This window comes from Colias croceus, chromosome 10 (genome assembly GCF_905220415.1).
Source record: "Colias croceus chromosome 10, ilColCroc2.1".
Classification (NCBI taxonomy): domain Eukaryota; kingdom Metazoa; phylum Arthropoda; class Insecta; order Lepidoptera; family Pieridae; genus Colias; species Colias croceus.
The window spans coordinates 5,058,249-5,073,295 of NC_059546.1; the positions used below are offsets into that span (position 1 = coordinate 5,058,249).

At 30.5% G+C, this 15,047-nt stretch overlaps 1 protein-coding gene across 2 annotated transcripts; it reads right to left on the bottom strand.

Annotated features, from left to right (window-relative positions):
* Positions 1 to 5,032: 5,032 nt before the first annotated feature.
* On the bottom strand, positions 5,033 to 11,454 carry LOC123695036. Of its 2 annotated transcripts, none has more exons than XM_045640725.1 (15): positions 11,297 to 11,454; positions 10,575 to 10,838; positions 9,751 to 10,297; positions 9,576 to 9,667; positions 9,337 to 9,472; positions 9,123 to 9,260; positions 8,948 to 9,030; positions 7,918 to 8,689; positions 7,760 to 7,839; positions 7,525 to 7,684; positions 7,007 to 7,290; positions 6,488 to 6,933; positions 6,221 to 6,337; positions 5,994 to 6,101; positions 5,033 to 5,365 (listed from the first exon to the last, which is right to left on the bottom strand). In XM_045640725.1, the coding sequence occupies exons 2-15, from the start codon at positions 10,746 to 10,748 to the stop codon at positions 5,278 to 5,280; spliced, it is 3,225 nt and encodes a 1,074-aa protein (XP_045496681.1). In that variant the 5' UTR covers positions 10,749 to 10,838; positions 11,297 to 11,454; the 3' UTR covers positions 5,033 to 5,277. The 2 variants fall into 2 exon arrangements, with proteins under 2 accessions (XP_045496681.1, XP_045496680.1); XM_045640724.1 differs by having other exon boundaries at positions 11,232 to 11,454.
* Positions 11,455 to 15,047: the final 3,593 nt, after the last annotated feature.

Genomic DNA, 15,047 nt, shown 5'->3' on the forward strand with positions numbered 1-15,047 from the left:
AAAATACGTGGTCTACGGTCTACCACCATTATGTAATTACCTAGGTATCTTATACCTATCTAGTATCTAGTTAGGTACTAACCACCTAAATTACATTTCAAATTAACGAATCATTTATACTTATTATAATGTCTTATCTAATTTTAGTACCGTCCTACTTGTAGAATTAAATGGTATATTAATTAAATGTAATTTCTAAAACTGACTAAACCATCTATCCGACTGATAATAATAAAAGAGATAGTCTAATTAGCTGTAAGACTTATTTACAATATTTTTGTTGTTTTCAATTTATGACGCTGCGCTGCTGGTGTAACGAATATAGCACGAAATCGAGTCAACAGTGACACAATCATTTTCATTGAACGATGCGTGATTCGCGTACCTTGACCAAATTTCACGCGATTGATAATAATATTATATAGGTATGCCAGAACTGTTTAGGCACTATTTACACTAAGTATTCATCATGTATTTATTAAAAAGTTAATGATTCATATCGTTCGTTTTTAAGAGCAAGCATAGTATCCATTCTGGAGGAATATAAAAATATTCTGGTAAAATACAGGGTGTCTCAAAAGAAAGTTTATATTTTGTGGATGAATAAAAAAAAAAGTAAGCGGTGTATTGAAAAAATGTTTATTAAATAATTAATAAACATTTTTTACTTTAATAATTATTAAAGTGCATAATATGGGAATTTATTTCTTAAAAATAATATCGTCCAAATGCAGTCCATTACGTTCACGGCACTCATTTAATCGAACACTAAAATTATTTATGACAGCAGGTACACACAGTGATGGCTGCGATTTCGTGCTGGATATTTTCTTTTAAATGCTCTAGAGAAGTTGGTTTGTTGGCATACACTTTAGATTTAAGATACCCCCACAAGAAATTATCAAGAATAGAAATTAGCGAGGAATTATTTGCCCTTACTTTTTCGAAGACGAAAGGGGGCGTGCAGTTACAGTAAATTCAGAGCGATGGTAGACGAGTTTTTAGTGCCTGCACTGCAAAACTTTCCTGGCTATAACCAGAGAACATGGTTGCAGCAAGACGGAGCTACATCACACACATCCAATATGTCTTTACCTCGAATTCATGAAATTTTTCCGGGAAAATTGATCTCTAGGAGAGGTGATATAAATTGGCCTCCACGCAGCCCTGATTTAACTCCCATGGACTTTTTCTTATGGGGGTATCTTAAATCTAAAGTGTATGCCAAAAAACCAACTTCTCTAGTGCATTTAAAAGAAAATATCTGACACGAAATGGCAGCCGTCACTGTGTCTACCTGCCGAGCTGTCATAAATAATTTTAGTGTTCGATTAAATGAGTGCCGTGAACGCAAGAAGCTTATATCTGATATAAGCTTCTTGCGAGAACGTAATGGACTGCATTTGGACGATATTATTTCTAAGAAATAAATTCCCATATTATGCACTTTAATAATTAATAAACATTTTTTCAATACACCGCTTACTTTTTTTTTATTCATCCACAAAATATAAACTTTCTTTTGAGACACCCTGTATTATAATTTATAAACAAACTTGAAAGAAACTAACTGGTTACTTACTTGAGACTTTTTTTATCTTTAAAAATGTAGAATAATTTATTTTTAAGCTATTGCATAGCTTCTATCGCTGGCCTTGAGCGCGGGGATCGAAACCAGAAATTCCGTAACGAAAAAACTTCACGCTCCCCACTCCTACGGGCACGGAGGTGTGGCTTGAAGGCATGCTATGCAATACAATAGCTTTACCGCGGCAGTCCCCGAGTGCCACACGTATTTTTTATTAATACTAATTTATATAAACCACATTGTGTTCTGGAATGTCAATTAAGTAAATTATTATAGATAATTTATAATAATTATCTCTATTTCTGATATCGTAGAATGATCAGAACTTTCATAATGCTCTTATAAATTTTCACTTTCCCCACTGCTATCTGCTACCTGTGTAAATAATCATTTTATCGGAAAATTCAACTTTGAAACAAAACTAAGAAGGGTATGTAACAGCAGCTCTATATAATTCCATACAGAGATAATAGGTGCGGTCACCACCAATATATAAAGACGACTGACGGATTTTTGAATTTTTTTGACTGACAGGCTACCGTCACCTATCACCTGAATTGTTTTCGATTGTGTATGACTCTGAATTGACTCCTATTTCTTTCGAACAAGGTGCAAGATGCAAGTGCATTGTTTAGGGCACTTATGATTCAATGATTCGAGGTGATTCGGATGTTTCTGGAAAAACGATAATTAGCGAAGATCTGCATGCGCATTATTAATTTTGGAGTACTGTATACAAGTAATAGTCTATCTAACTAAGATTATAACATATTCAATTAAAGATTTTCTATTCTGTATACCTATTCATCACATTCGTATTTTGTGCCTATCCGTTGTACGGTGTACCCCACTTAATCAATAATCCGGCTACCATACTAATCAACAAGGCATCCTTATTATGGCTTACCATGTCTATGACATTTAATATTAGAAACCTTTCGTGTGTATTGTATAGGCATGGAAGACCATGCCGAAGTGCCGAAGACGGCACGACTTTACCCGCATACCTATTACCAATTTCAAAACACAATTCTGTAAAATATGAATCAGACTAGGAAATAGTTTTTGTCTCGTAAGATTAAATAAAATTTAGACCGAATCGTACTCGCGTTTATTATTTTATCTAGCCTAAATTTATATTCCCCTATCTTCTACTGGGGCTCTTCATACATACTGTTTAATAGATAGCTTATAATCTTTATAAATTATAACTATCGATTTTTTTTTTATAATCTAGTACGCCGGTTGCATAGATATGTATTTTATATAAAAAATTATATTTTATTTTCAGACATGGGAAATATCTTGTTCTCAATAATATGGCTAGTGATCCTGATATTCATTGCGTTTTGGGTCGCAGGCATAGCGGCTGGCTTCTACATAATAATTATTCCTTTCACCGTGTGTATAGATGCGTTATCGGTAAGTAATTTTGTATTCAGCGCATAGTAGTCATAGTACAACCATAGTCCATAGATGTCATTGCAAATTATGTCGAAACCAAACTATAATTAATATTAAATTTTAACCAAACTACTTATAAATAATAATGATTTCATATTAGTTACAATCATTATAATAATTCATAAAAATCTAAAAATCAGGATTTTGAGATTGAACTTTGGAGTACGAACGAACATGACTAACCAGCAGCCGACTATTAAACATGCTGATAAGCAGCTGATACTGCCTATAACAATAGCACCATAACAAGAAATTGGTTATCATAAAATTGTTCACATGCACAGTTCACATGTATATTTTTAGTGGGCTTCAGAGTTCAGACCATACATATCAAAAATCCAAATTCACGATATATACAGTGTTTTATGTATCTTTATTTTCAGGGTCTCACTGACTTCTTACTCTCAGTGATACAGTTTCCGAGATATTGTGCACAGCGGATTGTGGACGGAAGAGGTTTTGAATCGATCTAATGTATCTAACTAGTCAAGTAAAGTTATTTTCATTTAAATAAATTATTACAATTTCACGCCATATAACTAACTAATTGTTGTACTGTTTTGTTAAAATAGAGATTAAATATTTTGTAAGACTTTTTTGAATAAATATAATGTTTTAAGGATCTTGTTTTTTACTTAAAATATTTTTATATGTGAGAACTAAGTAAGAATTATTTTAAAAAAAGTCAAGTAACGTTATTTTCATTTCAATATGTGGTGTGGAGTTATTTTCATTTCAATAATGGTGTGTACCTATTTAAATAAATAAATAATTAAATTATTACAATTTCCCGCCATATAATTATTGTTGTACTGTTTTGTTATAACAGAGAATAAATATTTTGTAAGACTTTTTTGAATAAACATAAGTAATGTTTTAAGGATTTTGTTTGTTTTTACATACAATATTTTTTTTATTTATGAGAACTAAATCAGAATTATTTAAAAATAAACAAATTTTACATACAAAACGTTTATTTAAACTTTATAAACTTTTTTTTTAACATTGTGTTTGGATAGACAATTTTCAACTTAAACCAAATTTAATTTATAAGTAATATCAATGAAAGCAAAAGATCAAGTGCGCCTTTGCCCTTGAAATATTAGAATACAAATCCTTTTATTTATTTATTTGAAACCATATCTAGATTTTCTGAAAATTTTCCACAGGCAGCCAGGTAATTGTATGCATTTCTGTTATGAGGCTACAATCTATTTTTTATTCAAACAGTAGATAACACAAAGCAATCAAAGCTAAAGCTACAAAATATCACAACAATTTTGATGTTGAAGTATGATTTAAACTAAAAAAATAGATGTCTGAATACGATAACATTATATTATTTATATAGAAAACGCATTACATATTTCGATATGAAAAGTATGCGGTAAGTACAAAATGAAATATTACGTTCAATTAAATTATTTTACGTTCCCGTTTTTCTGTAATTTGGTCACTAGAAATAAGAGAAGATAAGTCGTTGATATTATGAAATTAAATGTAAAAACTGGGCAATAATCTATGTAACCGTTTATTACAAAAAAAAATTAGAACTTCCCAATACAAAAAAAAAGAAAATGAAAAAAAAAAGAAATACTTCGCACTAACGCGGTTGGCTCACACTGCCCCGCAACACGCAGCGTAGCGAGCATGTGATCTAATACAGTAACAAGCAGCGTTAAAAAACGCATTCCCGAAACATCGAACGATCTGATGCGCAGAAAACAATTTTAGATACCCATTACCGGAACGTTAAGGGCCGGATACCTGCGCGCTTGTGCATTCGCAGCTAACTTCCGAACCGCCATTAAGTTTGAATCGAATGGTACGCTGCGTGGTGCGGGTCAGTGTGCAAACAGCCTAAATTAAAAAAAATGTATTTTAAGAGTTAAAATATAATTAATTATAAATCAAATGTTCTACTTTCTGTTTGAGATTGCACTTAATCATTTAACATTAACAAATCTCTGATAATGTTAATGAACATGGTGAAAGGTCATTAAAAAATACAGAACCTTTCTGAAATTTGTGTCGAAAACTAAATCTTACGTGTATAATTTGTCACGTATTGACATTAATTAACCTTAATGCATTATCTGCACTTAATTATAACAAAAAAATCTAACTAAATAAAAAACTTATTTCTATAAACAATTATAACTTTCTATAAATCAACTTTGCTTATCAAAAACAATTACATAATGTCATGTATTTTTTTTTAATGATCATACGTTCTCCTGTGATGCTTCGATTAAAAGGATCAACGATTGCTGCAGAATATTTCCTTGTACTACGCATCTATCGATGAAATTCCTAGAAATTATGAGAAAAAAATTAAGATGGACAGAAATCTATTTATGCGACAATAACACGAGAAAAAAAAATCTTTTGATGTTATGAATACCAAAATTTAAAGACAATGTTTTAAAATTTGTAAATGTAAAATAAAGACCAATTACAAAACACAATACATATTCTAGTCTCCAACACAATATATTGGTATACTAAGCGCGAATGTACTTGTAGTTTTGCATACACTGATCACGTAAAAAATACAAACAACAAAATTACGTTAAAATTTTTTTGCTAAATTTTTCCTGAAAATCCATGTTTTTTCTCTAGCTTCGCGTAGCCGGCATATACCGCTTGTCTAATATGAGCATATTGTCTATGAAAACATGATCTTAAACGATAGCTCACGTGCTGATGGCAAAGTTGGGCGGGTTGCTTGTTATGGGTGTACACTGTACACATAAGAGTTTTAAGAATTCAACTATTTGAAAAAAAATGCGTCTGGAATTTTATAAGTATTTTTTACGTACTCAGCGTATGCAAAACTATAACCTTTGAGCTTAGTATACCAACAGTGGGACACCCTGTATAGGTGTAATAAAGTGATTTCTTGAAATTACAATTTTACGGTCATTAAATTTTAACTTACCGATAATACTCTAATTCTTTCTCATCTATGTCTTTGCTATCAAATCCCAATTTTATTAACATTTCACGAGTACCTTCCTGGGTATCATTTGTTTCTCTCTCCAATATCCTTAAAAAATAATGAAAAAGGAGGCTTAGAAGGATTATTATTAATATTAACATTCAAGTACTGACGGAAATCAAAAAGGCCATTGGCTTTGAAAATTAAAGATACATAAATCGTTATACCTGTTAAGTGATGAGCACATTTTCTTCACGAACGAAGCCATCTTCTCAGCTTTAGTTCGGATTTCAACTTTTTGGTAAGTGTCCACAGGTGATAAGAGTTTATTTCTTGAATTTTCACTAAAATATTATTGAATAAAATGTTTTAATATATTAATTTTAATTTTTTTTTCAAATTGGCTATTCGCCCATTTATTTACACTTTTTTATTATTTATTTATTTAACACTTTATTGTGCAATAAACCAAGTACATAAAATAAAATACTTACCAGAATGAATAAACTTTCAAAAAACTTTCTTTCACTTTGGTTCCAACTTCATCCAAAAAATGTCTAAAGCTTTCAGATAGCTTATAGTTACATTCGTCATCTGGAGATAACGACTGAGAATCAACTTTGTCAGCCTCGTGAGTATCATCAGGCTCAGAAGCAACCGATTCATCATAATCCAATTTTTGCTCATCATACATTTTTGAAAATGTAGTTGAATTATGTTGGAATCTTTTCTCAAATTCGGGACATACTGAGAAATTTCTCATGACTTTTACTCCTCCTATTTGTTTGTCATCAAAAGTATGTCCATTTGTGGGATTTATCGTATCTATCGGATCTATTGTATCGTCATTCTCATGATTGCTTCTATTTGTTAAATGTAAATTTGTCATAAATGATTCTTTTGGGCACACATTAAGGTCAGCTACGACTTCATTCGTGACCTAAAAAAATAATTCTAAATAAAATAATGTTCAATTATTGGAAAAAACTCAATAAAAAAAATTAAGGATTTACCGCTTTGGATTTTTTGTTTCTTAAGTGGTATTTTCCTTTTTGCGGCGATTCAACTGTAATTTGCTTTTCTTCTTTGTTAACTTTTGGTGATTTTTGCACTATTCTCTGTTTTTCTGGTGAAATGTTTTTTGTTATTTCCTGGGCTTGTAAATGAATTAAGCCAGATTCTTTTCTTAAAATTTTTGTATCGGTAAGTTTCAGACCCGTGGATTTTGAAGGTGTATCGTAATTCGACACAAATTCAGTGTTTGGAGGATTAGCTCTTCCTTGCTCGTCACGAACGGCTAAAATACAGGAAAATTAAATAATATTCTATGTAGAATTCTCAAAACCCCAGTAAATAATACTTTTTCGCATAAAGGCGAGGAATTATGACCCTCTTTTGAGAAATGTTTTAAATAATCGTTTAATATCTATGTAACAATAAAAGATAGATAGATAGAACGAATTTTTAGGCTTTTTACCTTGAACATAAAAAAAAAAATCAATAATTTGAAACTGAACAGTTAAAAATTTACCTTGGTTACCATGTATAATAGAGTCATGGTGACGAGAGCTCTCAAGATCTGTAAATGAATCGCTGTTGCTGGGATCCAAGTGAGGATTTTGTATATCACTTAACAGCTTTATTAACGATGTTCCTGCTATCTGTAGATCTTCATTGTTACGTATTAAACTCTACAAAGCACACAAATTTATTATAATAAAATTAATAATTTTTGAAATAAAAAAATTAAATAAAATCGGACTAACCTGTAGAGCATCAATCAAATAATATCCATAGCTAAACATTTTCATATACATTTCAGGATCTATATTAATATTAATTTTACCTAAAACAAATAATGTTCTCGTTATATTTGTATACAACAACAGATACACCATAAAAGCTCGTATTAAAATTTACTCACCTCTCAAACCACCCATTTCAAACAATATGTTCGAAAGTTTCGATGACGCATCAAATACATCACACTCATTGGAGAATTTTCGTTTGATACATTCCGAAGCTTCATATATCGTCCACGGAGGTGGCATGTCTAGAACAAAAGTAGTATCTTGATGCAAAACTTGTGTCAACGCTTCTTCCATTATTTGAACAAACCGGGATACCCATTCATCTGACTTCATTTTAAGATAATCCTCCATTGCCTTATTTGATATTTTAAATAGAATAACATTGTCATGTTCTTTAGTGCTGGTACCTTGCTCAACAAATACTTTTTTGTCCTTAGTATTAGTAGCTGAATTAGGCAAATTGTTTGTTACATTAGAGCCTAGGTTTCTTCTGATAAGTCTATGTTTTCTCTCCGGCTTATTTGTTAGCCCTTTGGTACTTTTATCGTCGTTAAATAAATTCTTAGAAGTATTGAAATCAGTTTGAATGGCAACATCTGTTTTATGTGATTTATTGTCGGTTTGGACACCCTTATCTTCAGTAGGTAGTAGAAATTTTACTATTTTAGAATCCTTAAAATTTTCTTCTTCAGTTACAACTTCAACTGATTTATTTCTATCAGTGCTATTTGAAAAAATTTCATGCCCACTGTCATTTGGTATTGTTATTATTATTTTTCCGTCTTCATTAATTTTTCTATCCATAAGGAAAGCTTTGATATCTTTCATGGTAAACATTACAAAGCCATAATCATTGGGAGACATTTCCTTTTCAGAAATGAAAACCTAGAATATGTTGAAAGCAAATTGTTCAGTTATGTGGAATAAATACAATATTTCTTAAAGTAAAAAAAAAAAAATACAAATAGCCATAATATACCTGTATATTATGCCCTATTTTTTTATCATGGAATCATTAAAAGGTTTAGTTTGTTTTTTCCCAAAAATTCTCTCTCTTGGGATAGTTTAAAATAACAAAGTAATAGGTTTTTAAAATTTAATTCAAAATTATAATAATAGTTACCACATCATAATAATACTTACCACATCAAAGTTTTGACTAACCAATTTCACACAACAACTAAAAATACTTTCGTAGTAATCGTCTATTTCATAATTTTCTTCATCTAGTAAAACAAGATAAGGAAATTATTAAAAATTGTATTATAATAATTAAAATCAACACACTTTAGTAATATAGCAATGATTGATAACATACCAATTATAGCAATGTTTGATTCTAGCGCCTCAGATATAAAGGATGCAGCTTGAAGTGAAGCCTTGTTATGAATAGAAGTAGTCAACCCTTGTATTTTCAGTATCACAACTTGCGGGATTACTAGGCGACATTTTTCATCTAAAATATTATATCATAGATAACTAAGTTTATATGTTAATTATAATAAATAAAATAAGGAAACAAAAACACCAACCTAACTGCATAATTTTAATCATAAAGTTAGTGTGATTGAGCAATACATCTTCATCAGCAACAATTAACCAATACTCTGAGTCTGAGTTAATTCCAAAAAAGTTTTTTATTACTTGCATATCAGTTTCATTTCTCACCTGTAAAAAAATAATTATTTACGAACATCAACAATGAATTACTTTGAAATTTATTTTTTTGTGCTTAGTTGTAAAAAAGAAAATTGTAAGGATATGTACTTACTTCAGGAAAAGCATCAGAACTAACGGGATCTATGAAACTTACTTCATTATCTTCTATTACCTCTTTATTACTACATAATTGATATGTTGGTGCTGGAAGAGTAAAAATTTACAAAGAATTACTTTTGTTTTACATAATGTAGCCTCACTAAAATTTATTTTTAATGTGTACCTACCTGTATTGGTGGAGCTTTGGTTTCTCTTCCTCATAGTCAATAATTTTTGACGCAGATCAACAGAACTGTTTGATGTATTGAGAGAATTTTTATTTTGAAAAATGTTTCTCTTATTAAATGTTTTAGGATTGAATGATGGTCTTGAAAAATTTTTATTATGGAAATTCGGATAAGATTTTGATAATGAGGCAGATGAATTAAATGCTTGATTTGTTTGCATTGGATTAATATTAGTTTCTATACTGGGTTGTGGTGCTATTATAAATGAATTGGCTGGGACATTCACAACTGGAGTGTAAGCATACCCCACAGGATTTAATGTGTTAAATGATGTAAACTGATTATAACTAGTACTCGGCATAGGAAGCCTTGGGAACTTGTTATTTATTATTTGTTGGTTATAAATTTTTGGTGGAACTATATTTTGCATCATAGATTGATTATTATTATTGCAAACATAATCTAGAGGTGATTCTTCAGGTTCTGGAAATTCAGTAAGCTTCAACTTATGACTACTTTCTAATGTAGTTTTCTTAGCCCGTTCAGCCTGAAATAGACATAATATTTTTTGTATCATTTTGACAAAATCATTTTGAATTAATGATACATACATCTGGGTTAATAGTACATAAATTATAAAGCATTAAACGTTATTTGTAAATTATATGGTGTATAAATTATAGACAAACACACCTTTTGATTCCTGCTTCAATGTCAAGTTTGTATTAAGCAAGACAACTACTAAATATTTGTGTAATTCAAGGGTGTACTAATTCAGAGACTTTACAAATTTATTTTTCAAATAGTAAATTAAAAATTTTTACCTCTGCATCACTCAAATTCCATGCTGCCTCACCGGTGACGGTGTTAAAATAATAAACACGTCCTGGATAAGATTTCGATCTACAGATAATCCATGAATTTCCAACTGAGGTAACAATATTACTATCATTTTTTGCTGCTATATTATTTGTCATATTATTTTTAAACTTATTCATTTTAAAATATTTTCCTTTTTCATCAGATTTAAATATAATTAAGTGGAATGACTGAGAAAAATATTTAGACTGACTTCACAGCTCTGTTTTCTGAAAAAGTGTCTTAAGTTGTAATTTTTTTTAACATTAAGAATAAATCATTTAAAGGACAGAGTAATTGTCATTAAGTATATTTAATGTAATGACTAGATAGATGGATAGGATGATATGCTGAATTCTCAACTAAATATAGTAGAATGCTGAACGCCAATTAACTGAATCGTTAATTACCTGAATCAATTCTAAGCATAATATTAAAAATTATGCTTAGGATTGATATTGAAACTAAGTAATTTAGTAATTTTTGTTCTACGTATATAATCACTATAAATACTACAATACTCCAATTGGAGTATTGTAGTTCTCAATAAGTATTGAGTATGATTTGCTAGTTTATTAGACATTTTTTGTAAAGTACCTAACAAAAATAAAATAGGTAGTTACCATTTCTTGTTATTTTATGGAGGTACATAATTAATAGTAAAACAATGTCGAAAGAAAATGTTGACCTGTCTTACTATGAAGTATGAAGTGTATACAAAAGCCGGTACAATATTATATCTTCCATAAAACGACTGTTGACTGTTCTGAGAAATAAAATTGCTTAAAATTCAGTTTTTTAAAAGTAAACAACGCACGTGAGACACTGAGACAATAGACATGACATTTGACAGCTAGCCACAGATAATAATAACAAATAACTCCAGTCTCCAAAATGAATAATTTGCATGCATGTAAATCTTCGCTCATTCTCGTATTTCCAAAAACATTAACACCCGAATCATTGAAACCATAGAAAACTAAATAACAAGATTGAAACGTAACGCCGTTAGTACACTGCCGCATTCGCGTGCGGCAGCGAATAGAATATAATAATAATAATATAATTTATATGGAAAATTACAATTTAAGAGTAACTCAATCGATGAACTTAATTATTTATTCTCTATCCAATTGTAATATAGTATTGATAATCATTCAATTATTGTCTGGCTAACGAAAGATGAGACTGGAAAAAGGCGGCAAATTCAAAAAATCAACATATGGCAACTTAGGTTATAGTTGGAAATATAGTTTTAATACTTTTATTTATTATTTTCTCTTACGAGCAAAAAAAAAACAACAAATTCTTCATCTTTATAATATTGTTTTATGTAATATAGTACAGTTAAGTGATAAAGATAGACAAAAAAGAACACCGACTGAGTGCAAGAAAAAACAATAAAAATACAATTAGTTTGTTTAATCAATATAATCATAATAATATTAAATCTAAAAATTCAACCACGAGTGAATAGTAAGAATCACTATCATTATCTCTGACTCTTATTATGAACTCTTCCATTTCTGCAGTTATTCCATCTCGTTTTTTATACTATCTTCAACACGAATAACATGGTCCGGTCATAGTAGAAATCTCGTCAAGATACTTATTTTGTGTCTTTAAAAATTTTGAACGAAACAGTTCATTCAATTTTTTTTTATTATTGCTTGAATAGTTTATAACTGGACTATTGGTATCATCCATGTTACCTGCAAAATAATAAATATTAAACAATGCAATCAAAATGAATAGTATCAAAATATCAAAGTCACACATAACAATGCATTGAGATATTTCACGAAAACACTCTTGTTTTTCCTAGAAAACTACATCTCTTTCAACTTGTTTCTTTTCAAATTTACTAATCATAGTAAAAAGAACCCTTTTTAAGTCGCTTTTCAATGTTTTCGTCTCGTTTTCAATTAGAAATCACTAAAATCGCGGAAATCATTTTCACTTTGACACATCAACAACTCAGGTTTTATTGACAATTACGTAATTATAAGTGTTGCCATATAAATTTTCGAAATAAAAAGCCAGTCTCATCTTTCGTTAGCCAAACTCTATCAAGTAATAATTAAATTTCATGTCATATTCAAAATAACAATCTGCTACATTACAATAAAAGCTGTATTGTTCAGCTATGTATTAAAATTTAAACTTACGGCGTTTACATTTTGTTTACAAAACTTATTAAAACTATTACATTATTTTAACCTAGGTAAAGTAAAAAAAAAATGTATTCTTTTAATCCACGTGCCGCGAAGTATCTCGTCGAATATAGTTAGTAGTATAGGTACCTAACATCTTCGTTTAAATTACATTACCCTGTATTTATAAACAATTGCAAAATAAAAACAATAATTGTCCCCTTCACTCTCTTTAGGCTAGTCTACGCGCGAGAGAGACGGGCAGACTTTTCATGATGCGTATGCAGTATGACGTCACGCCGCGCGCGTCTTCACAAACACTACAAAATGTAAATGCTCGGAGTTGGCTCGGAGCAATAAACAAGCCTGGAGAAGTAACAATTAAACCCTCGTCTGTCGGAACACAGATCTGTGCCAAAAATTTTGTACCCGTAGTCTGTCGGGGCACAGATCTGTGCCAAATCACCGCCGGTTGGAAATTGGCTCATTGTAACGCAAATATAGTTCAAATCTGCATAAACGACTATTTAGTTGATAGCCATTGAGATAATATTAATATGGAGCAGACACCACGAACAAAATCTGTGCGCCAAGCGCGGCGGCGCGGGGCGCGCGAATGACGGCTAGACAGTCATAGATTATGCGATGTCACTGTCTCACCGCTATAGAGGCGACACTTTGTTTCATTCTGTCTATTTTATTGGGTGCCACTCCCTTACATGCACGTTGACTTGAAATTTTCTTTGTACTTACTTAATATTTATTTTAGGTATAAACTGACTTTACTACGCGGGGCTAACAATATCTGGCATATAATATAAGATGATGTAAATAGTGACGTCATATGGAATAATTTAATTTTTTTCGTGTTTTAGGTTCAGTCAGGGCTATGGGAAGTTTTATTCCTTACAAATTGAGCCTTTTTTAGAAAAAAAATAATTTTTCCCTTTCTTCACGGCCCAGACATGGAAACCTTGAATAGAAAAAATATTAATTACTTATCTCTGAACTAGCGGTCCGCCCCGGCTTCGCCCGTGGCACATATTTCGCAATAAAAAGTAGCCTATGTTCTTTCTCAGGGTCTTAAGATTGTCTGTGCCAAAGGAGAATGCCCATGAAAGTATGGACCACAGTACAGTGTTGCGTCAATGCCAGAGTGGTTTTGGAGGGTTCTTCGATATTCAAAAGATTTTTACCAATTGATTTTTTTGTGATAAAAACAGGGGTTTTCAAGATATTGAGAAAAATGTGAAATAACCTCAAAACTTAAATAACCCCGATTTAGTTAGGTTTATGTGTGATTTAGGTAACATTTTATCGTCCAAAGGTTATTTTTCGATTAACATATTTAATCTATGCGTAGAGCTTATGCTTTCAGACAAAGTCTATCTGTTCATCGGCTAGTGTAGGTAGGCACCAGAAATCTTCCGGGACGGATTTCAAGAAAATCTAAATATATACTTAAAAAATGCCAATTGAGTTTTTATTCGGTTTACATGTTGTTGTTGTTGTTGTTGTTTGAATCATTTTTTCACTACATATTCGAAGAAAGAATCAAATAAGAAATAACTGGTTACCTACCAAGCTATGTCATAATAATATTTTTTTTATATATACATATTTATATTATTTTACTTCACTATCTTTGTTAAAACAACCTACAGTGTATAAACAATACCTTAAAGAGTGATTTTATGTTAATTGTTTTTTTTTGTAATTCAATGAAAACAATAATCGATATTAATACATTTAGCTATTTACCATAGTAAATGTAATAAGTTACCTCTTGATTACCGTGGTAACCGGTAATGGACACTAAATCTATAATAACGGATCTAAACAATTACATGTCTTATTAGATTTTACAAAACATTCCCTGTTCAAAATATATTTTCCGATGGTAAGAAGGCCTCTAAATTGCCGAGATTTTTTTTAATAGTATTGTTGTCTTGATGCATGAGAAAAACCAGTACCAAAAATGGGCATTCTCCTTTCATCAAAATCGGTCCAGTAGTTTATGAGCCTATTAATTACAATCAAACAAACAAACAAAGTTTTCCTCTTTATAATATTAGTGCAGATAAATAAATAATAATTCAATTATACGTTCAAGTCAGTAGCTTATACAATATCAATTAAAAACTTGATTAAAATCAATTAACAAAAAAAATTGGTGATTGAGTAATTGATTTTCATATTTCATGATTTCACCTTTTTTCAATTAACAACCAGTCTATACTTTTCTAAATATGTAAAATTATTATTTTATGCTATAAAAATATACGC